Below are 24,312 nucleotides of genomic sequence, written 5' to 3'. Positions count from 1 at the left end.
CACTTATCCGTTCTTCTACCTCAGTTATTCTGCTATTCATTCCTTCTATAGAATTTTAAATTTCATTTATTGTGTTGTTCATCATTGCTTGTTTGCTCTTTAGTTCTTCTAGGTCCTTGTTAAATGTTTCTTGTATTTTCTCCATTCTATTTCCAAGATTTTCTATCATCTTTACTATCATTATTCTGAATTCCTTTTCAGGTAGACTGCCTATTTCCTCTTCATTTGCTTGGTCTGGTGGGTTTCTACCTTGCACCTTCATCTGCTGTGTGTTTCTCTGTCTTCTCATTTTACTTAAGTTGCTGTGTTTGGGGTCTCCTTTTCGCAGGCTGCAGGTTCGTAGTTCCCGTTGTTTTTCGTGTCTGTCCCCAGTGTCTAAGGTTGGTTCAGTGGGTTGTGTAGGCTTCTTGGTGGAGGGGACTGGTACCTGTGTTCTGGTGGATGAAGCTGGATCTTGTCTTTCTGGTGGCCAGGTCCATGTCTGGTGGTGTGTTTTGGGGTGTATGTGGCCTTATGATTTTAGGCAGCCTCTCTGCTAATGGATGGGGTTGTGTTCCTTTCTTGCTAGTTGTTTGGCATAGGGCGTCCAGCAGTGTAGCTTGCTGGTCATTGAGTGGAGCTGGGTCTTGGGGTTGAGATGGAGATCACTGGGAGATTTTCGCCGTTTGATATTACGTGCAGCTGGGAGGTCTCTTGTGGACCAGTGTCCTGAACTTGGCTCTCCCACCTCAGTGGCACAGCCCTGACTCCTGGCTGGAGCACCAAGAGCCTTTCATCCACACGGCTCAGAATAAAAGGGAGAAAGAAAAGAAAAAAAGAAAAGAAAAGAGAAGCGAAGGGAAGGAAGGAGATAAAATAAAATAAAGTTATTAAATTATTAAGAAAAAAAATTTTAAGTAATAAAAAAAAACGGGCGGACAGAAACCTAGGACAAATGGTAAAAGCAAAGCTATACAGACAAAATCACGCACAGAAGCATTCACATACACACTCACAAAAAGAGAAAAAGGGAATAATATATATATATATCGTTGCTCCCAAAGTCCACCTCCTCAATTTGGGATGATTCGTTGTCTATTCAGGTATTCCACAGACGCAGGGTACATCACGTTGATTGTGGAGATTTAATCCGCTGCTTCTGAGGCTGCTGGGAGAGATTTCCCTTTTTCTTCTTTGTTCGCACAGCTCCCTGGGGCTCAGCTTTGGATTTGGCCCCGCCTCTGCGTGTAGGTCGCCTGAGGGCGTCTGTTCTTCGCTCGGACAGGACGGGGTTAAAGGAGACGCTGCTTCGGGGGCTCTGGCTCACTCAGGCCGGGGGGAGGGAGGGGCGCGGATGCGGGGCGAGCCTGTGGCGGCAGAGGCCGGCGTGACATTGCACCAGCCTGAGGCGCGCCGTGCATTCTCCCAGGGAAGTTGTCCCTGGATCCCGGGACCCTGGCGGTGGTGGGCTGCACAGGCTTCCCGGAAGGGAGGTATGGATAGTGACCTGTGCTCGCACACAGGCTTCTTGGTGGCGGCAGCAGCAGCCTTAGCGTCTCATGCCCGTTTCTGGGGTCCGCGCTCATAGCCGCGGCTCGCGCCCGGCTCTGGAGCTCCTTTAAGCGGCGCTCTGAATCCCCTCTCCTCGCGCACCAGGAAACAAAGAGGCAAGAAAAAGTCTCTTGCCTCTTCGGCAGGTCCAGACCTTTTCCCGGACTCCCTCCCGGCTATCCGTGGCGCACTAGCCCCCTTCAGGCTGTGTTCTCGCCGCCAACCCCAGTCCTCTCCCGGCGCTCCGACCGAAGCCCGAGCCTCAGCTCGCAGCCCCGCCCGCCCCGGCGGGTGAGCAGACAAGCCTCTCGGGCTGTTGAGTGGTGGCCGGCCGCAATCCTCTGTGAGGGAATCTCGCCGCTTTGCCCTCCGCACCCCTGTAGCTGCGCTCTCCTCCGCGGCTTCGAAGCCTTCCCCCCTCCGCCTCCCGCAGTCTCCGCCCGCGAAGGGGCTTCCTAGTGTGCGGGAACCCTTCCTCCTTCACAGCTCCCTCCCACTGGTGCGGGTCCCGTCCCTATTCTTTGGTCTCCGCTTTTTCTTTTGCCCTACCCAGGTACGTGGGGAGTTTCTTGCCTTTTGGGAAGTCTGGGGTCTTCTGCCAGCGTTCAGTAGGTGTTCCGTAGGAGGTGTTTCACATGTAGCCGGATTTCTGATGTATTTATGGGGAGGAAGGTGATCTCCGCGTGTTACTCTTCCGCCATCTTGAGGCTCCTCCGCTATTCCTGTTTTATTTTTTTTCACTTACTAGTTTTAACATAGGAAAAAAGTGTGTCTTTATTTCTGTAATTATTAGATGAGACTTCCAATAACTGTCTCTAGCTTTCCTTGGAGGAATATTATCAAGATAAGTTGATATAAGTGACATAAGGAAAGGTTCATAGAATTACTGCTTTTGTGGGTAAAAAATATATAAGGATAGGGGACTGGAAGTTAAAAGATTCTTACACTGTACTTGATCAAGTTTAGGATTGCACTGATTTGAAGACATACCCCAGTTTCACAGATGCTCAAATGTATGTCTGAAATACATAAAGTATTGTATAGTATTCAAAAGTTTTCTTAGAAAAAATGAGACTAATTTTGAATTGTCTTTTTTGCTTTTACTTAGGAAGATGTGGCATCATTTAAGAAGCATAATGTATATTTACACGAACTTGTGTGAAATGATGTCCAAGAATGCAGCAAGTTGTATAATAACATATAGAGCATAAATCAATTATATTAACCACAGAAGACACTCAAATACTATTATATATTGACGAAAATTCTTAGCTCTTAGATACACTTCTGGAGAGATACAGAGCAAATTGCTACATCAAAAGACAGCAGTCTCAACTATGATATTAAGTGTTTTTATAAGAAGATATTCATGTAAAAGTAATACAAAAATAAGTTTTTAGAAAAAAAATCTACCCATAATTTCACCAACAGGATGAAGTTAGAAGAACAAAAAAGTGAAAATTACCCTTAACTCTATCATTGAGATATATTCCAGGTTAACATGCTGTTTTCTAGCCTTTGAGAGTAAAATGAGATCAAAAAGCACTTATTCCTTATAACCTACTTTTCTCAAGTTTTTCCATCAGCAAATGGGACAGATCTAATCAATACCTCAAAAAGACATGAATTTACACATTCACCTCTATCAGCTGTGTTAGCCCACTATGAAGCAAGCGTCCCTTTTGGCTAGAATTGTATCAGTCAAAGGTCGATCATCTCAGGCCCAACGGATGGAACGGTGATCAAAAATCCCAATTGTGTTGTGAAACCTATTTGTTATTTCTTAATAAACAAAGCTCATCCAGCAAATCCTTTCAAAACAAGGAAAGGAAAAAAATGTCAAATGGGTTGAAGGGGATGGGAACCATTATGGGGAACAGAGTGCAGCCTTAGGAGGGTCGTGACTGCCCTCTAGGGGTAAAGACTCGCCCTGCACACAGAACACCAGAAGGCACTAACCCGCGTGAGCTTAGGAATTCTATCCCCTCCCTCCAATAGGACCACGAATTGGTTTTTGTTGGTCACCATCACTACTTTTATCATGTAACCGCGTGATTCCATTTTTCCATTCCTCTTCTTGGCCCGTGGAGTAGGATACAGACAGTGGCTAGTTTCATTGACAAAATGTCCCCTCCACTTTGCCTTACTCTATTTGAAGTTCACCAAAGGCAAAGAACTGATGTGGCATCTGGGCTGGAAAATGCAATTCACACAGCATCCTGGGAGGGATCCGACTAAGTGGTTTTATGGGGGCGGGGGAAGGAGAGTGCCGAAAGAAAATACTTTCCAAAAATATTTACCAGACAAGAAAAAGAACTAAGCCTGTGACCAAGACATTCCAAGGCGACACCCTTTGACAGAAGCAATTTTCCAGACCTGTTCCCCAGAAAGGTGGAAATGGCCAATTCCCACTCCCCCAAGAGCCCAGCTCATACTTCTTCTAAAAATAAACACAGCTAGAGCCAGAAGACACCTTCTAAACTGATCATAATTCAGAAACAGACTCTGCTGTCATTTGCAGGGGAGTGCACGAAGGACACTTTGGAGCCAGGCTTCTTGGAAAGACTATAAGCATTGACTGATGTCACTAAAGAAGATAGCTAGAGGAGGGACTTAAGTGAGACATTCTTCTTCCAATAGAGTATTTAGAAAGAAATCATCCCCAGGCACACGATGGGGAGAGTGGCCCAAGGCAGAAAAGGAAATCATTCATATTATGTATTCCTTGCTTTCTGAAGAGAAGGTGCTACAGTCTGAACACTTGATGTATGCCCCCTCTGGTTATGTTCACCTGAGTCTGGAGCTTTCCCAAAAGCCTGCCATGTGGCCAGGACTCTTTTCCAGCCCACCATGAACCTTACAGCCTGGGACATTTGCAAGACCACAGTCATTAATCATGTCACTCCCCTGCAGAACATCCTTCAGGGGCCTTGGTGTGCCTTCTGCATCTCCATGACTCTCTGGGCTCACCTGTGTGTTTGTCCTTCTTATATCTTAATCCACGCTCAGGCCAGTTTCCTAGCCACTGGGCAGATGTACCATGTTCATGACCATGTCCATGCACTGGTGCACAAAATGACTTTTCCCTGAATGCCGGCTCCTCTCCCCACTACCTAAGATCTAAGTGCCCTCCCAGTTACCCTCCTGTGTGGCTTCCCACCCAAGTCCTCCTTCAGAGCACACCTTCCTGCCATGACTACGAACAACAGGATGTTGTGTGTGTGGGCTCTGCATAGTATTATATCTGTTTAATAGTATAATACTATGACCCTATCATATGTACCTTATATAGTACTTATTACTTTGGTGCTATTAGTATGCCCATTGTACAGATAAGAAAACTTGAGTGTCAGAGGTATTAAGTCTAAGATCTCATAGCTACCAAGCTTCTATGATGTCCACCCTGCCTCCCTCTCAACCTTTATCTTGTACCACTTTTCCTCTTACTCTCTCTATTCAAGGCATACTGGCTTTTTTTTTTTCGTTCTCAAAAATAAAAAAACAAAGTCAAGCTTATTCTCACCTGAGAGTATTTCCACCCGCTTTAGTTAAGAAAGGCACCCCGACTTTTGCCGAACTGGTTCTTGCTTTCTATTACACATCACCTTTTATAAGCCGTCCTGGTCCACCCTGTCTAAAACTGCACCACCCCACCTCCATTTTTCTTGGTCATGGCCTCTTGTTTCATGTTCTTCAAAGCACTTGTCATTGCTGGTATCTTCTCATTTATCTTTTTTTTTTAATATTTATTTATTTTGGCTACACTAGGTCTTAGTTGCAGCATGCAGGACCGTTTAGTTGCAGCATGCAGACTCTTAGTTGTGGCATGTGGACTCTTTAGTTGCGGCATGCATGTGGGATCTAGTTCCCCAGCCAGGGATCAAACCCGGGCCCCCTGCATTGGGAGCGCAGAGTCTTACCCACTGGACCACCAGGGAAGTCCCTCATTTATCTATTTATTTACTTGTTCTACTGGACCATACTAGTGCAACATAAGCTCCATGAGAGGAAGAACCTGGTCTGTGTTGTTCACAGCTGAATCCCTGGAAGCTAGAACAAATGCCTGGCATTTAGTGGCACTCAAGAAATAACTGTTGAATGGATAAATTACTCTAATAGTCATGATTTTAGCCTCTATTTTTTGTGACCTTTCCCTAAATTGTAGTGTTTGTGTATTTATGGTTTTTACCATATAACTTAGCCATCACGTATTTATGTTTTTAAGTCAATGCTGTTTGCTATGATTTCAGTCACATCCAGATTCAACCTGTATGTGTGTGTTTAATCACTGATTCTCATGAACTGGTTTTGTCTTTCCAGCTAGCGCCTGTGCTCAATGTACATCTGCATTTCCTATTTCATCCAGCAGAGGACTGATCAGACAAGGTCTCAAACTGCTGTTGAGTGAACAGATAATTTTGTGATTCGGGATGAAGTGGGTGAGGTGGAGTGCACTTTTTTCCTGCTTTGTTGAACTCCATTCAGGAAACATCTTGAGTCTGAAATCAAAGTTTTCAGGTTTTTCTATGTTTCCTGACAACTCAGCTGTCTAGGGTTTTTTTGTTTTTTTTTTTTTTTGCCCAGCCCAAGTCCTGAGCCCACTGGCATTTCCAGGAGGTCTTAAGCTTGCAGCCCACCAAGGCTGGAAGTAATCAGCACATACAAAGTGTTAAAAACAAATTAACCCCTTCCTGAGGTAATTTTCTGCCTGGTTAACATGAAGAATGGAAAAACATTTAAACTGAGAGAGTTACGGAAAGAATGCTGGCTGGGTGGTTGGCCAATAGATTTTGTGTCTGGAACACGTTTTCTTGAATTTTAATATTTGAAGAGCTCTTTGCAAATTATCCCATAAGGGAGAAGAAATCATTTAATATATCAAGCTGCATATAACGTAGGCAAGTCAGGCTGCCGTAAAGCACACACACACATACACGCATGCAGAAAAGAGCTGGTAAGACTAAACGCCTTCGCTTCCACTGAGCTTTAAATTCTTGTGAATTCACTGTTATATACCAAAATATACACAATATCCACGTTAGCATTAAAAATGTAAGTAAAAGAAAAAAAAATGGGGGTTACATAAAATGGGCCTGCCTAAGTGGAAGTTAGAAATTTCGTCCATCATTCAAGTATATACATATTTATCAGGTGGGCACCAAAATCGCCTTTAAACTTTCTGGCCACCAAATCCAAACATTAATTCGGTTTCAAGATATGAGTAGATGACACTAGCGTTTCTATCCCCGGTACATAAGCTAAATAAGCAAGCACAACTGCAATTAAAGAAATGTGAAGACAGACTATCATCTAGAATAACAAACTCACTGCAACAAATTGCTAAGGCACTTGGGACAATGTTCTGAGTTCTTAGAATGATCAATATTCCCTTTCTTCTCCTTTACCAGAGTTCTAAAGAAAAACCTGTATTAAGAAATCTTTAGCTAAGCAGGACATATCCTAATTCTTGGAGCATTCCCCCTGCCCCTGCTTTTGCCAGTTGAGAGTTATGCACATAGGTAACCCAGACAAAAGGTAAAAATAGGAAAACTCTTACGTGTCATCTGTAAACGTGATTCCAAAATACTCCTTTTCTTTCAGGCTGAAATGCGAAGCCACGAGGTCCAGCAACTCTCTTGATAAAAGTTTGGGCTGTTAAGATAAAAATATGATTAGGAACAATTTGGTCCCCTCTCTCTCTTACTGCTACCACTTTCCTCTGTCCCAAACAGTTTAAAGCAGCCTTTGTTTGTTTGTTTTCGGATGCCCGTGCCCTTTTGTTGCTCAATCTACTATAGACCATTCTCTAAGGCTTCGGGAAGGGGGGGAAATGGGAACAGGAACACCGCTGAGATCATCATTTTGATATATTTGCAATTCCATCCAGCACCTTATTTTTTCCTCTAAAGTAAAAGTGTATGTACCAATGCATTGGTGTTTTGGAAAAAATGCTCTTTTATATATAGTATGGTGCTAGTGAATATTAAACAAAGAATATTAAACACCGCCTAGACTGTAGGAATAACTTGGCTTGGTCAACTGAGGAGGGCCAAGACCCAAAGGCTCAAGACCCAGAGAGAACTAACACCACCACCACCACCACAATAATAATAATAATGACTGTCTACTGTGCTGGACTCCTTCTACCCATTATTTCACTTTAATCCTTACAAAGAGTCTATGAAGTAGGGGTTCCTTCCATCTTATAGATGAGCCAACAAAGGCCAAGAGCAGTCAAGCACCTTGCTTGATGTTCCAGTTAGTTAAGGACCTGATTTGAACCCAGTTCTGTCTGAATCCAAAGACTAAGCTTTGCACTTCTCTCCTGGGATGGAGTAACTGTATCCATCGTGCAGATCATCATCACCAGTACTTACTGGGCACCTCATTAGAGGAAGGATCTAGTCTGTAAGCTTTTGGGAAGCACTGGCTCTGGTGGGAAGAAGCATGGTTTGTCATCAGCCAGTGTCCAGAGTGAGAGCAGATGGTGGATTTGCAGAGACTGGGGAAGGAAAGGGGGATTGCAGGGAGGCATTCTAGGTGGACTTCTTTTGAACTTTGAGCCACACGTTTTAGGGCTCATTATGGTAGTTTGAGGGTTGGATGTTTGTTGTTGGGGAAGAAAGAACAGTCATGATAAAAAAAGAAGAAAGAAAAAAAGTTAAAGGAAAAGAAAAAAGAAAAGAATAGAAATCTAGACCAAAAGGTCTACTCTGGTGAAACTATGATTGATGTGCTATTTTCATTCTAATTGAAGCCTGTACAGAGTGGGCTCGGCACAGCCTCAGAAAGGAGAAGAATTTAGGTTTGGTGAAGAGAGGGAATTCTAGCCACGGCTTTAGGTGTGGCTGTCATCAGGCACTTCCACGGTCTTTTAAGATTCTGGGTCCAGAGTGTTGGGTGAATGAAGACAGAAGCATCAATAATTAAGATATCATCACTCATATAGTCCCATGTGTTTTACAGAGATTTTGTTCACATATATAATGCAGTTTGATGTTTTTTTAATTATACTGAAGTACAGTTGATTTACAATGTTGTGTTAATTTCTACTGTACAGCAAATTGACTCAGTTATACATATACATATATATATATATGCTTTTTTAATATTCTTTTCCACTATGGTTTATTACAGGATATTGAATATAGTTCCCTGTGCTATACAGTAGGACCTTGTTTATCCATCCTGTATCTACGAGTTTGTATCTGCTAATCCCAAGCTCCCAAGCTCCCAAGCTGACTTGCAGACATAGAGAATAGACTTGTGGCTGTCAAGGGGGAGGGCGGGGGAGGGAAGGATTGGGAGTTTGGGATTAATCTAGTATGATTTTAACCATAATTTCTGAGAGGAATATTAGGCAATCTTAATCCCAGTTCACAGCTGTTGAAACTGGGTATTTAACTTGGACCATGCCATGTGACAGGAAAGTGGCAGAATGACGAGTCTCAGCTCACAAAAACCCTTTCAGGGAAGCATTATGGTCTCCAGTTTACCAACAAGAGGTGATTCAGAGAAGTCAAGTCACTTGCCCAGGGTCACACAGCTACTGAGTGTCAAAGCTCAGACTGCAATCCAAGCATCTCTGAATCCTGTCACCAGTCTCTAGTTACTCTTAAATACAGCTACATTTCCTTGCTTTGAAGCTTTATCCCCCATAAACAATCCTGTGTCACTGGCTCTGAGGCACAGATAAGCAAGCAGGCTGAACATAGGCCACAAGGCCTACAGAAGGAACCAGGATGGCTTGTCCCTATGTGGCATCACCTACCTGAACCAGCAGCTCCAATCTCCTGTCATCCAGGAGGTGCACCTGGCAGTGCCTGCCTTCTGTCATCTGTGGAGACAAGACAGCAAGAGTGGCATCAGGCTGGGGCTGGCAGGCAAACCCTTCAACTTGATTTACCATTTCTTTTACGGGTGATGTGCTCAGCCTAAAAATGCCATCAGTTGAGTTAATCAACAGGTTTGGTCATAAACAGATTTATTATGCGGCATCAGCTCTTGCACTTATTTTTATTTATTTATTTATTTTTATTGTATATTTTTTGGCTGCGTTGGGTCTTTGTTGCTGTGTGTAGGCTTTCTCTAGTTGTGGCGAGAGGGGGCTACTCTTCATTGCGATGCGCGGGCTTCTCATTGCCGTGGCTTCTCTTGTTGCAGAGCACCGGCTCTAGGTGCGTGGGCTTCAGTAGTTGCGGTGCATGGGCTCAGTAGTTGTGGCTCGCGGGCTTAGTTGCTCCGCGGCATGTGGGATCATCCCGGACCAGGGCTTGAAGCCGTGTCCCCTGCATTGGCAGGCGGATTCTTAACCACTGTGCCACCAGAGAAGTCCCTATTTTAATTTTTTTAGCTCTTAGATTTAAAAGAAAAAAGAATGGAAAGCAAAGACCACCCAATATATTGAAAAAACAACACCTATACAACACACAAAATTATACTATGAAAAGCAGGTTTCCTTCCCAGAGGAAACTACTATACTTTTCCTTGAATCAATATTTTATTTTCCAAATGAAGATGGTTTTATTCATTGTTGTGTTTTAATAAACACAATACATGCATAATTATAGGATGAAAAACAAATGATACTAAAGTTAAAATGTAAAGTCTCCATTTTTGAAACTTTGGCCCTCCTTTGTAGTATTCATATCACTACCATAATTAACAGTTAAGAATAGTTAAGACAGGGAGTTCCCTGGTGGTCCAGTGGTTAAGAACCGATCCTGCGATGCAGCGACACCGGTTCGATCCCTGGTCGGGGAACTAAGATCTCACATGCCGCAGGGCAACTAAACCCGCGCACCACAACTAGAGCAACTAGAGAGCCCACGTGCCACAACTACTGAGCCCATGTGCTCTAGAGCCCGCGTGCCACAACTAATGAGCCCATGTGCCCGCATGCCACAACTAGAGAGAAGCCCACGCACTGCAACAAAAGATCTCGTGTGCCACAACTAAAAAATAACAACGCAGCTAAAAAATACTTTTAAAAAAAGAAGAGTTAAGGCAGTTAAGAACAATTCGATGTATTAATTAGTAATTATATTTAATTTTTTATCACTTATAACTGCAATACTGGGAAATCACTCCTTGTAAAATATTTAAACAATGCATAAAATGCAAAGATCAACTTTGAGTAACTCATGCTCCAAACCTTTCTACCTGCGGAAATTACCACTCTGTCAGATTGAGGAGAATCCTCACAGACCATCTTTAGATGGATTTTCAGATATATACATGTACATGTTAAAAAAACATATTCTCATGTTAAATGTTTTACTTTAATATTATATTGAACATATTTTGAAATGAAGCAGGTACTCTTTTTTTAATTTTTTTTAAATAATTAATTTATTTTTATTTAGTTTTGGCTGCATTGGATCTTCATTGCTGCGTGTGGACTTTCTCTAGTTGCGGCGAGCGGGGGCTACTCTTTGTTGTGGTGCGTGGGCTTCTCACCGTGGTGGCTTCTCTTGTTGCAGAGCACGGGCTCTAGGCACACGGGCTTTAGTTGTTGTGGCTCGCGGGCTCTAGAGCGCAGGCTCAGTAGTTGTGGCACACGGGCTTAGTTGCTCCCTGGCATGTGGGATCTTCCCGGACCAGGGCTCGAACCCATGTTCCCTGCATTGGCAGGCAGATTCTTAACCACTGGACCACCAGGGAAGTCCCGAAGCAGGCGCTCTTAATATTTGTGTGTGTGTGTGTGTGTGTGTGTGACTGCGGTGTCTGTGTATATGGATATTTATATGTGTATGGTTTTTTTCAATTGAAGTGGAACTATGCTATACTTACTGTTTTGCCCCTTGCTTTTTTAACTCAATATTTCTTGGAAATCTTTCCAATGTCAACACATATAGACCGACCTCATTCTTTATAAAGGTTCTATAGTATCAAATCATTGTGCAGACGTATTTAATGAGTCTCCTGCTGAGAAACACTTAGACTGTTTCTAGCCTTTTGCTGTCATAAGCAATGTCACAATAAATTTTGCACATCCAGCTTTGTCCATGCATGTGGAATTGCTGGGTTACTTTTGAAAAGCATCGGCAGCACTTTGTCTCTTAGGTGTTGTACAAAACTATAAGACCTTGGGAATTCCCTGGCAGTCCAGTGGTTAGGACTCAGCACTTGCATTGCCAGGGGCCCAGGTTCAATCCCTGGTCGTAGAACTAAGATCCTGCAAGTCACCATGACTTGGCAAAAAACTGAACAAAACAAAACAAAACTATAAAACATGGAAACTCAGATACATATAATCCCAATTTAAAAAGAAAATTTCTTCCATTACTGAGAACCAACTACATACTTAGCATTGCCCTAGGTGTTTATAATCTTATCTCTGAGCTGCACAGTCACCTCCTGGGATTGGGGTCGTTATCCCCAATTCAACAGATGAGAAAATTGAGTCTCAGAGTTGGATAAGCAATCTGTTTTTAAGGTGAAAAATACTAATTACAATATCTTATTTACATGTTTGATTGCGCTCTGCTCTAAAAGCCTAGAAAGTAGCTCAGTTGATTAGAACGGAGATGTGGCCCACAGGAACCTCGGAAGTAGTGCTAAGAGGTAAGTGGGAAGCTTTGCGTTGCCCCATGGCCACTGATTACGCCCTCAATGTCTGCAAAGCCAGGTCACATACACATCTCTGGTGGCAAGAGGAAAGGGGACCAATCTTTGTCTCAGGCACGAAACTGGGAACTTTATGCAAATTATCTCATTAAAGCTCCACAAAACTCTACAATATGGCAACATCCCCATTTTACAGACAAGGAAGTCAAGGTACAGAGTTTAAGGTTAATCATTCAAATTTGCCTGGGCAAGAAAAAAGCAAGGTAAAATTTGAATTAATGTCTAACTGAAAAAAAAAGTCATCTTTTTTCTACTCTTCTATACTACAGGAGGAAATCAATCAATGTGTCAGTTTAAATCATTTAATCTCTTTTGTAGAACCCACACAAGCAAACCCTAAGTACATGCCCTACAGAACGATCAGATAATACTCAGAAGATCAACGGAAACAATATGAATCCATTAAGGGATATGTCAAAACTCATAAAACATTGCAAGGTATTCTGCTGTTGCATAACCCAAATGAATTTATTTCCTGATTTAAAAAAAACATCCTTTCTCCTTTCTGATTTTCTTTGGATCTCCCTTGATCTAGTCAATGTGCCTTTTGTCAACACACAATTTTATCCTAGAGAGTTTAATAGTAAATTGTTTTTAGGTGTATCTGTCCACCTCATGACAACCATGGGCAGTGGTGCCCATGTCTGTACAACTTGATTCCACCCCTTTGGCCTCAGTTGATTGGGTGAGGGGAAAGACACCTGACCTAAGCTGGGCCAGTCAGAACCTCAGTCCAGGGAATCTGGCATTGAGTCTGAGTGGATGAAAATATGGTGGTTGTGGGGCAGCCACTGTCTGCTGCATGTGGAGAGAAAGGAAAACCATCTGCAGAGAGAATGAAGAAGACAGGGAGCTACAAGGAGGCCAGAGAAATCACACAGCCTAAGAGGAAAAGCTTCAGAATTGCTGTCAGGGTCCCTACGTCTTTCCAGTCACTTCTAGCCCGTTCCACTGGTCTGGGTGAATCCTGTTCTTTTTTTTTTAATTTATTTTTTAATTGACGTATAGTTGATTTGCAATGTTGTGTTAATTTCTGCTGTACAGCAAAGTGACTCAGTTACACACGAGTACATTCTTTTTAATACTCTTTTCCATTACGGTTTATCCAGAATCCTTGTTCTTGAGTTCCATAAAACATCCCTGTATTCCTTCAATGAATCCACTTTTTCCCTGCCTCCCTCTCTTAAGCTAACTTGAGTTGGAGTCTGCTTATTGCAACTAAAAGCATCTTCATACGACACCACAGGTATCTATACCTAAACAAAGGCAAAAGATCCCAGAGGACACACTCCCCGGATGATGTCATTAATATGGTAAAATCATCTGCTCAGAATCACTGATACTCCCATCACGGACAATACATCAGCCAAGAGAGAGGCTGACATCTGGGGTGGGGGGCCTGGGGAAGGGACTAAACAAACACCCCACCATGTGATGTGATGATACACACACACAAACTGGAGAAGGGCAGTGCAGATGAACTGGGGAGAAACTGCTACAGTTTTATGCCCACACTGGCACACTTGAATCCTGGCATATCTGAGCCCACAGTCCTCACCAAGCCCTTTCCTACGTGGGAGGATGGCTCCTCCGGGAGCTCAAAGGGCTGATTTGATCATTAATAACCACAGAAAAACCTGCCCTTGTCACTTAAATCAAAAGTTGAAAGGTGGTGGATGTATCTTGTTGGTCAAAACAATGCTTATGAATAAATTTCAGTTGCTGCTATTAGAAATCAGGAGATGCCATTTAAAAAAAATTTAGATGGTAAGGTCTAGAAACACTGGGCTGGATTTCCTTCATGGCCACATGTGGCCAGGGTAGAGCAGAACAGCCCCCTCTGTAGGTAGTGTTGGTGGTCTCTGGCTCACACATGTGTATTATCTGCCAGGTTCCTGGGAGTCCTACTATGTGAATAAGAAAACTACATTCAAGTTCACTCTGTACCAGGGAAGAGACACAACCAAACGTCAAAGAAAGGCCTGCTGTGCACCAGGCAAAGGATTTGACATCTGACCCTCATTAACATAAAGTATTCCAAAATAACTGACCAAAAGTCAGGTAGTCCTAATCCAGACCTTCCAGTGTAACAGGGTTTCTAACAAAGTTTAGGGGGATAAAATTTCAAATCCAAGCTACGTGTGAACCAATGCATTTATGTGATGGTAAGAGAAAAACAGAAGAGACTTCAGAATAAAAGTACCACTCATGTTCTCTTCTTTTAAAAAAATACTATTTCAATCTCTACACAAGCCTATGAAAGGAGGCATCCTCATTTCAAGCACCAGGAAACTGAGGCCTGAGAAATGATGGAACTTGTACAAGCGTTCTAAGCCAGACTTGGGCTCACAATCATATTTTATCTCTTACTACCTCTGTTACCTTAAAAAAGTTACTCAGTCTTTCCAAACCTCATAAGCAACGTCCTGACAGCTTTTAATCTGACACTCTTGAGAGTGAAATATACCGCTTCTGAGGACCACATTTATTATAGTCCCCACGTGCTTGAAAATTAACAAGCAAACAGCTAAACTTTTCTGTAATCCATTTATCCTCCCATTTCAAAAAAAAAAAAGCTTTTTAATGGGAGGAATATTACTAACCCATTTTAAAGAAGATAAATGACAGGTAAAGTTAAAAAGTACATGGTGGAAACATTCTCCAGAGATGATGGAGCACAAATAAAAAGAGAGGAACATTAGTTCCTGTGTCCTTCTGTGACCCTGCCACCTGGCTAGGCATTTTATTTATTTATGTATTTTTGGCTGCATCACGTGGCATGCGGGATCTTAGTTCCCTAATCAGGGATCGAACCCATGCCCCCTGCAGTAGAAGCACGGATTCTTAACCACTGGACTGCCAGGGAAGTCCCTGGCTAGATATTTTAATAATAGCCTTTCTACATTCCAGGCACTGCACTAATCACTTTACATGTATTAACATATGCAAGCCCTTGTGATACTCACATGAGACAGGTAATCTTATCTCCCAATAACACAGGAGAAGGAGGTTACTAGAGAGATTATAAATAACAAGATACATAAATGGCAGAACTAGACCCAAACTCAAAGTCCAAGCTCTTAACCACTTAGCTACCCACTAGGTACTCCCTACACTATAAAGTGACAAATTGTGGGAAAGCCTTCCCACGGAGCCCATTTTCAGGAGAGGAGATGAGTGGGTAGAAAGGGAAAAACAACGCGTCATAAAGCAGGTGTGAAAAGTCATCTCAGTACCAGGGCAAAATCATTTGACTAGAATTAGTTAGAATTGTATAACTTAGAGTCTTGGAAGGGATCTAATCACCGCCGCTTATTTGGAACGTGGGGAAATTAAGGAAAGATGTGCCCGGTGCCACACAGCAAGTCAATGTGAGCCCCAGGATTAAAACTCAGGACTCTGGAACCTAAAAAATAAAACCAACTAGTGAATATAAGAAAAAAGGAACAAACTCACAGATATAGAGAACAAATTAGTGGTTACCAGTGGGGAAAGGAAAAGGAGGAGGGGCAAGATAGGGTAGGGGATTCACCCGTACAAACTACTATGTATAAAATGAATAGGGGGCTTCCCTGGTTGTGGAGTGGTTGAGAGTCCGCCTGCCGATGCAGGGGACACGGGTTTGTGCCCCGGTCCGGGAAGATCCCACATGCTGCGGAGCGACTGGGCCTGTGAGCCACGGCCGCTGAGCCTGCGCGTCCGGAGCCTGTGCTCCGCAACGGGAGAGGCCACAACAGTGAGAGGCCCGCATATCGGGGGGGAAAAAAAAGTCTACAAGGATATATTATACAGCACAGGGAATATAGCCAATATTTTATAATAACTGTAAGTGCAACATAATCTTTAAAAATTGTGAATCACTATGTTGTACACCTGAAACTTACATAATAAAACTCAGGACTCTGTCTTCCAGGCCTGACATGAGGTAAGCATGAGGTTACTCAGCTGCTAAATACCACCTTATGCAAATGCACTTCTTTTCCCAACAAATGGATTTGTTTCTTTTAATTTTTTAAAAATACCGTAAACATAAAAAGAAAAAAAACTGGGCATTTCTTACTTATTTTCAAACATGACTCCCACTGAAGCTTTCTCTTCTAATTTCATCCACAGGAGTTATATTTGAAGGGAGCTGTTCATGGATCACAATGATTATACCTACACATTCAAAATCACCTTTGAGCCCCATAGAGACCATCAGAGCAGTTTCGGATTTAGCCCCTACCCAGTGACAGCTAATAGCAGCAATGCCTCGCGTGGAATAGAAAAACATGTAAGAAATTGATCTCTTTGGAAAGTTTCGCTTGACACCCACCCAGACTTGATACCCTTCCCACCACCCTCTCCCGTCTTCAACCTCCGGAAATCGGAGGTTAAAATTGTGCATGTTGGATTAAAACTCCCACCTCAGTGGCTGCCCTGCGTTTGCTCCCCAGATGATAGAGCAGGTCCTCAGAGGCTAAGCGCTGAGTGCTGGTGGAAGGACCTTCTCCATCTGGTCAGTGGTTAAATGAGGAAGATCAGAAGGGAAGTGAGCACTGGCGAGAACTCTGGCTTCATGGGGTGCGCTGATGTGCAGCCTATAGTGGGGTTCAAGTCTGTGTGAACTTTACCCTCATGCCCCACCAAATCCCAATCCCACTACCTGATTCAGGAGACGAGAGCAGAGAATCGGTAAAACAAACAAAAAACAAACGAAATAAAACCCCCAAAAACCCCTAAGGCAAGTCAAGATAGGGCAGGGTGGGATCATTCCTAATGACGGGGGCAGCTTAGAAAGCAACAGGAAATACCAAAAAAGGACCAGAAGCCCAGCCTACTTTGGTTTTGCTTTAGTAGCTCTTTGGAACACGGAAATATAAAAGCTTGGTAAGGAAGCAGCGAGCTTCATTTCCTCTCTCTCATTCCCTTTTGACCTTTTCTGAAAGTTCAGCAAAAGAGGACCTGTCTCATTAAAATGACTCCCCAAGATTTTTTGTGGGATGACCTATCCACCATCATCATTAGAGTCTAATCTTGCCTGGATGTGTGCAAAATCAGCTACCTAACCGGGCTTGGTGCTTTTGAGTCCAATTTCCATATGGCCCTGTGAATGATCTCTTCAAAATACAGATCCAGTCCCTTCACTTGTCTGCTTAAAAACGCCCAGGGGCTTCTCAAGCAATACAATGGAGAATCCGACTCCTTGCCTCGCTCACAGTGTCCACGTAACCTGACTCACCACCCTCTCTAACTTAATGTCCAACCCATCTGCCTTGCCTGGACACACCAGCCATACTGACCTTTTCTTTTTTCTTATCTTTATCTTTATTTATTTATTTGGCCACCCAGCATGTGGGATGTTAGTTCCCGGACCAGGAATCGAACCCACGCCCCATGTAATGGAAGCGCAGAGTATTAACCACTGGACCGCCAGGGAACTCCCGACCTTCTTTTCTTCCTCAGAATAAAGCCTTGTTCCTACTTTGAGACTTTGCATATGCTGTTCCCTCTGTCTGGAATGCTCTTTTCCCAGATCACGGCACGACTGGGTGCTTTTGCATCTTTTAGATGTTAAATCAAATGTCACCATCCCCAAAAGGCCTTCCCTATCCTCAGTGTAAAGTACAGCCTGGACACTGTCTCTCATACCACACTGCTTTATTTTCTTTGTAGCTAGTATTTCTTTTTGGTTGTTGTTTGTTTATCCTCTAACTTTCACCACCAGAATGTAAACTCCACGGGAGAGGCCTTGGTTGATTTGTTTACCATTGTATCCCCAGGGCCTGGAACAGGGCCTGGTACACAGTAAAATGTGGGCAATAAATCTCTGCTCAGGGGAGGAACACTTTAACTGGTCAGAGTCTAGACACAGGTACCAATGAAATATTCACAAGTGATTTAAACATGTAGAGCATAATGTAAAGTGAGGATGTTCCAAAAACACCTCTCAAGCCTTGACCCAGACAGACTTACACATTTAAAAAACAAGCTTTCCACCCAGAGAACAAGGTGAGCTATTAATTCCTCACGAGATGAGACATCCTGGAGGAATTGGAGAGAGGGACGTATCTAGGACGTTCTTACTTTGGGATCTATTGAGTGGACAGGGTTTTAGATTTCACCCACATGATGTCAACTCCAGCTGAACAGGGTCCCTTTATATCATCTCTGGGTGCTGAGTGAATATGAGCTATTGACACTCTCGTTCAGAGAATGGCCTAGACTGACACAGATGTCTCCAATCCCAGTCAGCTGCGATTTCCCCTCAAGGTCTTTCAAGACGGTGCCTGCCCTCCCAGTGTGCAATCACTGGGAACTTCTTTTTTCACTATCAACCAACCATTCTCCTAGCTTCTAGGAAGCATGTAGGACATGTCACACGAGTGCTAAGCACTTCATGTGGGTAGTATCTTCCTTCATGCTGTGAACAACCCTAGGAGGAAGAAGTTTTATTGTTGAGATTTTATAGGTGGCAAAACTGAAGGGCAGAGAGGTTCAGTAACTTATCTAGGGTCATGTTGCTGTGACCTGGGGTAGAATCTCAGGACCATTAGTCGTATCAAAGTAGGACTCTTGGGCGTCCCTTGCAGGTTCACTGGGACTGGAGTAGGAAAACGAGAGACAGTAAGTAAGGAAAAAGCGCCCGTGGCATAAAAGAAGCAGAAGAGGAAAGGAAAATGGGCCGGGGTGGGGAGAGTGATAAAGAAGGGGAGAATTCAGTTAATCAAATATGAAATTGAGTAGCTGAGTAATCTGCCTTAGAAAAAAAGTTAGTAAGTAACTGTTGCGGTGGGCTGGCTCTTTCCAGAGACCTTTCTTTTATTTACATGGGCCTTTTAAATTCTCTCATGACAACCCTGTGAGGTAGATTCCAATCCTGCTTCACTGTGTAGGTGAGAAAATTGAGGTTCAGAGAAGGTAACTGACGGACCCCAGCCCACAGGTCTCCACTAGGTCGAAGAGCTAGAAGGAGGCAGAGTAGGACTTAAATTCAGGCATCTGATTCGCAGTTTGCCCTGCATGGCCGTGTTACACGACTTCTGTTACAACGTTATTTCCCACCCATTCATCTTTTGTTTTTTTAGAAGTATTTATTTATTTATTTATCTATCTATTTATTTATTTTTGGCTGCGTTGGGTCTTCATTGCTGTGTGTGGGCTTTCTCTAGTTGCGGTGAGCAGGGGCTACTCTTCATTGCAGTGTGCGGGCTTCTCATTGTGGTGGCTTCTCTTGTTGCAGAGCACCGGCTCTAGGCGCACAGGCTTCAGTAGTTGTGGCTCACGGGCTCAGTAGTTGTGGCTCACGGGCTGTAGAGCTCAGGCTCAGTAGTTGTGGCACACGGGCTTCAGTAGTTGTGGCTCATGGGCTCTAGAGCACAGGCTCAGTAGTTGTGGCTCACGGGCTTCAGTAGTTGTGGCTCGCGGGCTCTAGAGTGCAGGCTCAGTAGTTGTGGCTCACGGGCTTCAGTAGTTGTGGCTCGCGGGCTCTAGAGCGCAGGCTCAGTAGTTGTGGCTCACGGGCTTCAGTAGTTGTGGCTCGCAGGCTCTAGAGCGCAGGCTCAGTAGTTGTGGCTCACGGGCTTCAGTAGTTGTGGCTCGCGGGCTGTAGAGCTCAGGCTCAGTAGTTGTGGCACACGGGCTTCAGTAGTTGTGGCTCATGGGCTCTAGAGCACAGGCTCAGTAGTTGTGGCTCGCGGGCTCTAGAGTGCAGGCTCAGTAGTTGTGGCTCACGGGCTTCAGTAGTTGTGGCTCGCGGGCTCTAGAGCGCAGGCTCAGTAGTTGTGGCTCACGGGCTTCAGTAGTTGTGGCTCGCAGGCTCTAGAGTGCAGGCTCAGTGGTTGTGGCGCATGGGCTTAGTTGCTCCCTGGCATGTGGGATTTTCCCGGACCAGGGCTCGAACCCGTGTCCCCTGCATTGGCAGATGGATTCTTAACCACTGCGCCACCAAGGAAGCCCCCACCTATTAGTCTTATATATTAAATCACACATAGCTTAGGCATTTTACATATCATCTTGATCACCAAGCATGTTCTGGAAAAGCTTGATCTAGATTCACCAAACCACAGCTGCTTGGTTCCTGCCACTATCTGAAAGCAAGGTCAGAGGTTTGCAAAGGTTTTCGTAATCACCTTTCCTCGGCTATCTCCTGGCCATACACTGAAGAAATATGGGCGGCCGCTAAAAACGTTGTCTGTGTTTGTTAATGATTTTCAGTGAGTATCAGGACGGAATTAACCCCTGCCTCTTGTGCTGCCAGCCCTGTCCTGCTTATGTGAACACTCTGGGTGTAGGATGATTACCTATCGGTTAGGTGGCTGCCTGGGCCTAACTCTGTTATTCTAGTCTTAAGATGCAGTCTAGCACACAGTGCAATTAATTCAATGTGGAGAAGCTCTGGATCGTGTGTTCATTCATTCACTCAACCAATATTTACCGAGCACCTCCTACATGCGAGCACTGTTCTCAATACTAATAGATATTTGCAAACGAGATCCACAGGGCACTGTCTCTGGAGCTTGTCCTACAGTGGGATTTCTCAACGTTGGCACTACTGACATTTGAGGCCAGATAATTCTTTGCTTGGGGGGGGTGCCCTTGTGCACTGTAGGATGTTTAGCAGCATCCCTGCCTCTACCCAACAGATGCCAGTACTCCCTCCCTCCTTGCGACAACCAATGTCTCCAGACCCTGCCGAATGTCTCCCGGAGGACAAAATCATCCCTGGTTGAGAACAACTGCTCTAGAGATAAGGAGAAGAAAAGAACAATGGTGGTAGGGTAGGGATAGATTAGAAGTTTGGGAATGACATGTACACAAGGCTATATTTAAAACAGATAACCAACAAGGACCTACTGTATAGCACAGGGAATTCTGCTCAATATTCTGTAATAACCTAAATGGGAAAAGAATTTGAAAAAGACTAGATACATGTATATGTATAACTGAATCACTTTGCCGTACACCTGAAACTAATACAACATTGTTTGTTGTTTTTTGGTGTTTTAAAAAATATTTATTTATTTAGGCTGCACCACGTCGTAGTTGCCGTACGTGGGATCCTCGTTGTGGCATGCAGGATCTCCAGTTGCCATACAGGATCTTTTATTGCGGCATGTGGACTTCCTAGTTGCGGCATGCAAACTCTTGGTTGTGGCACACACGCGGGATCTAGTTCCCCGATCAGGGATCGAACCTGGGCCCCCTGCACTGGGAGCGCATAGTCCTACCCACTGGACCACCAGGGAAGTCTCTAACACAACACTGTTAATCAATTATACTCCAATATAAAATTTAAAAAAACAATTAAACAAGGTATTTTCAGATAAGAATAGGGCTCTCAAATAGCTCAACTGGCAATGCAGTTAAGTTCTGAGCACGTGCAAAATGCACTTCGAAACTCACTTCTTACCCAGGAAGCACGAGACTTCAGGAAGTGGATGAGGAGAACTTAAATTGGACCACTGCTCTTGACGGGTGGCTCCCAGGAGAGATTGGAGGGATAACCCTGTTTTCTGGATGTTAGCATACAACTGCTAGCCCCCTTTCTGCCTGGCAGAGGCTGGAGAAAAGCAAACAAGAAAAGCTATTTCTGTGGCTTCAGCATCAACCTGGCAAGCAATTTCAGTCAACTTTAGCAGACATTCCCTGGGGAAGGCATTCTCATAAAAGACAATCCCTTATCAGATCATCTCCTGATCTCATAAGGCTGGTGAAAAGAAAAGCCAGGTTTAAAAGAGAGAGAGAAAGGGAGAGAGAGAGAGGAAGAGAGAGAGAGAGGGAGAGAGAAAGGGAACAACTTATTAAGTCTGGAACGGAAGGCCATCAGGAGAAACCAGCCTGGTGTCAATGAGGTGCACACAGGATTTAGAATCAGGAGGCTTGGGTTTGTGTCCCAGCTTTGCCATGTAACTAAGAGTATGGCCTGAAAATCAGAGTCTCTCTCTAAACCTCCATTTCTGCCCCTGTAAAATGGGTAAGAATCAATCTCATTTAGCTTTGTCTCTTGTAGGTTGAACCTAAAGTTTACTTCAGAAGATAGTCCTATCACCTGTCATACGCTCAAGTTAATCGGCACCGATGATGCGTTAGGGTCTGTGCTAAGCCTGACATGCTTTATCAGCCCTACCGTAGTGCAGTGAGTCTTATAATTAGTGGAAATGATTTGTAAGCTGTTGAGTGCTATTATGTTAACTGTACATGGTTATTTTAAGCTGGTTCAACGGTTGTTTTTCTTAAGGAAAAAGTTCTGCTGGGTTATTAAGAGGTCAAACTGTCACACTAGAGTTGAAGACTCAAACTGCCAGTTAAACCTTGGAGAGAGCAGGCAACCCAATAGCTGGGGATTAATTCCATTCTGATTTCTCAGTGATAATCAACAGATTAACTCAAATCCACCATCTGGAGCTGCCTGTGTGCACAAAGCTGGGGAAACTCTTGCAAACTCTTGCTCTGTACCTGATGGCCACCAAATGGTGTCCTGGACTAGCTACTCTTGTTTTCACCAACACAAAACGGAAACGAATATATGTTGACTGCCTTGTCTATGTCCTGTGCTTTGGCATACATTTTATCCATTGAATTCTCACAACCATCCTGCCACGCAGACATTTTTGGCCCTTTGTTTTACACCAAAGAAGCTGAGACCCCAAGAGGTTGAAAGCGACTTGCCCGAGGGTCCCAGCTAATAAGGGGCTGAGCCAGGTTCAAGAAGGAGCTCACCAAAGAACAAGGGGAAAAACAGGTGACATATCTTCATGAAAACAGGGTTCTCTGTATAAATTCATACTCTGCCTCATTTTCCAATTAGAAACTCGGATGAGGCACTGATGAGAGACTGTCAAATGTTTATTTTCAGAAAACCATGCAGGATATTTCTGCTTTTTTTTTTTTTTCCAGAAAGAAACATCCTCTTTACTTAAAACCAGTCGTTAGGCTGTATTTTTAGGTATCGTGGTACAGTATCAATGAGTCAAAAAAGAAAAGAAAAAATGGGAGGGCACAGACACTGTAAACAGGAAAAGTCACAAAGTGGAACCAAGAAAAGCTGAGAACACAGCCCGTGGGCCATGGGGGATTTTCGTTCTTGTCTGAATTTCAGGTTGACCAGAAAAGAAGTTCTCCGGTCGCCGGGTAGAAAATGGAAATTTTAGCTTCAGTGATTATGCAAGTAGCAGACACCCTGTGGTTTGGAAACTTTTTGCTTTGCCAACTCAGTTTTCTCTTTTCCCGTGAAAAACAGCCTGTAGGAAGGAGCGAAAGTACTGCGTCTTTCAAAAACTTGAAGATAAAAACTTCAAGACAAGCACAGCTCGGGTGGAGGGATTTTAAAAATAAACTACCATACTTATAATTTAAAGATACTCTGGGTACTGTTTATTCAGTGCAGCACATTTGGAAATCTGGACTCAATATAAGCCATCCACAGAGCAAACAAATCACATATATTGCCCTGAAAACCTAAACGTTTGCAAAAATTAACTGGAAAACCTAAATCAACTTTACCCTCATTTTAGAGGACACGCTTACTGTCAGAGTTTTCTTGTTTCAGTTTTTTCATCAGCTTGTTAGAATGTCTCTGCTTTATGCTTTTCAAAATCTCTTCGTTCTTTGGGGTTCATGTATAAGGAGAGGCTGAAATAAGTCCTTAGGGAGTTTATAATGAATACAAATGGATTCTACTAGGTCCAGAGTCCTAGCTTGGTGGATAGAAATGTCAGATTTGGGTAGGGGATTTAGAAAAGCATTACCAAATAATGAAAACAAAAAAGTCAAACTCATTTGGGCCAATACAGAAAAATTCTTAATGTCCAAGACCCATTTTACCATCACAGAACAAACCTTCCCCCACTCAACCCAGATGCTTCTAATACTCGGTGATGAAACTTTAATGTCACCTAATGCAGGTTGTGTTTTCAAAGAGGATTCAGTCTTTTTTTGAGGCTAACATGGGATTCAAAGATTAAAACAGAGCAAATCATAAACTGGAAGGCCACAGGTCAAGATGAGAGAAATTTGAAATAGGAACCCAAGAAGACTTCTGCGTGAGCACCAGGAAACAGAATGAGGAGAAAAGAATCCTTTGAGGGAGAGAATGGTGATGTGGAGCCGTCTCCTAACAGCTCATGAGCATCTACTGTCCCATTTTCAAGCTGGTTTTTAAGCACAACCAAT

General features: G+C 43.5%; 1 protein-coding gene across 4 annotated transcripts in view; it reads right to left on the bottom strand.

The window, feature by feature from the left end:
• Positions 1-24,312, bottom strand: part of FRMD4B (FERM domain containing 4B) — a 336,715-nt gene that overhangs the window by 119,208 nt on the left and 193,195 nt on the right. For all 4 annotated transcript variants that reach the window (XM_082849085.1, XM_082849084.1, XM_082849087.1 and 1 more), the window contains 2 exons: positions 9,302-9,367; positions 7,088-7,182 (listed from right to left, as the gene is read on the bottom strand). In XM_082849085.1, the coding sequence (XP_082705211.1) occupies positions 7,088-7,182; positions 9,302-9,367 (161 nt within the window). The remainder of the gene's footprint in view (positions 1-7,087; positions 7,183-9,301; positions 9,368-24,312) is intronic.

Source organism: Leucopleurus acutus, assembly GCF_964270905.1.
Source record: "Leucopleurus acutus genome assembly, chromosome: 10".
Taxonomy (NCBI): domain Eukaryota; kingdom Metazoa; phylum Chordata; class Mammalia; order Artiodactyla; family Delphinidae; genus Leucopleurus; species Leucopleurus acutus.
Note: the sequence above shows the minus strand (reverse complement) of the source record. Positions and strands in the feature narration are given on the sequence as shown.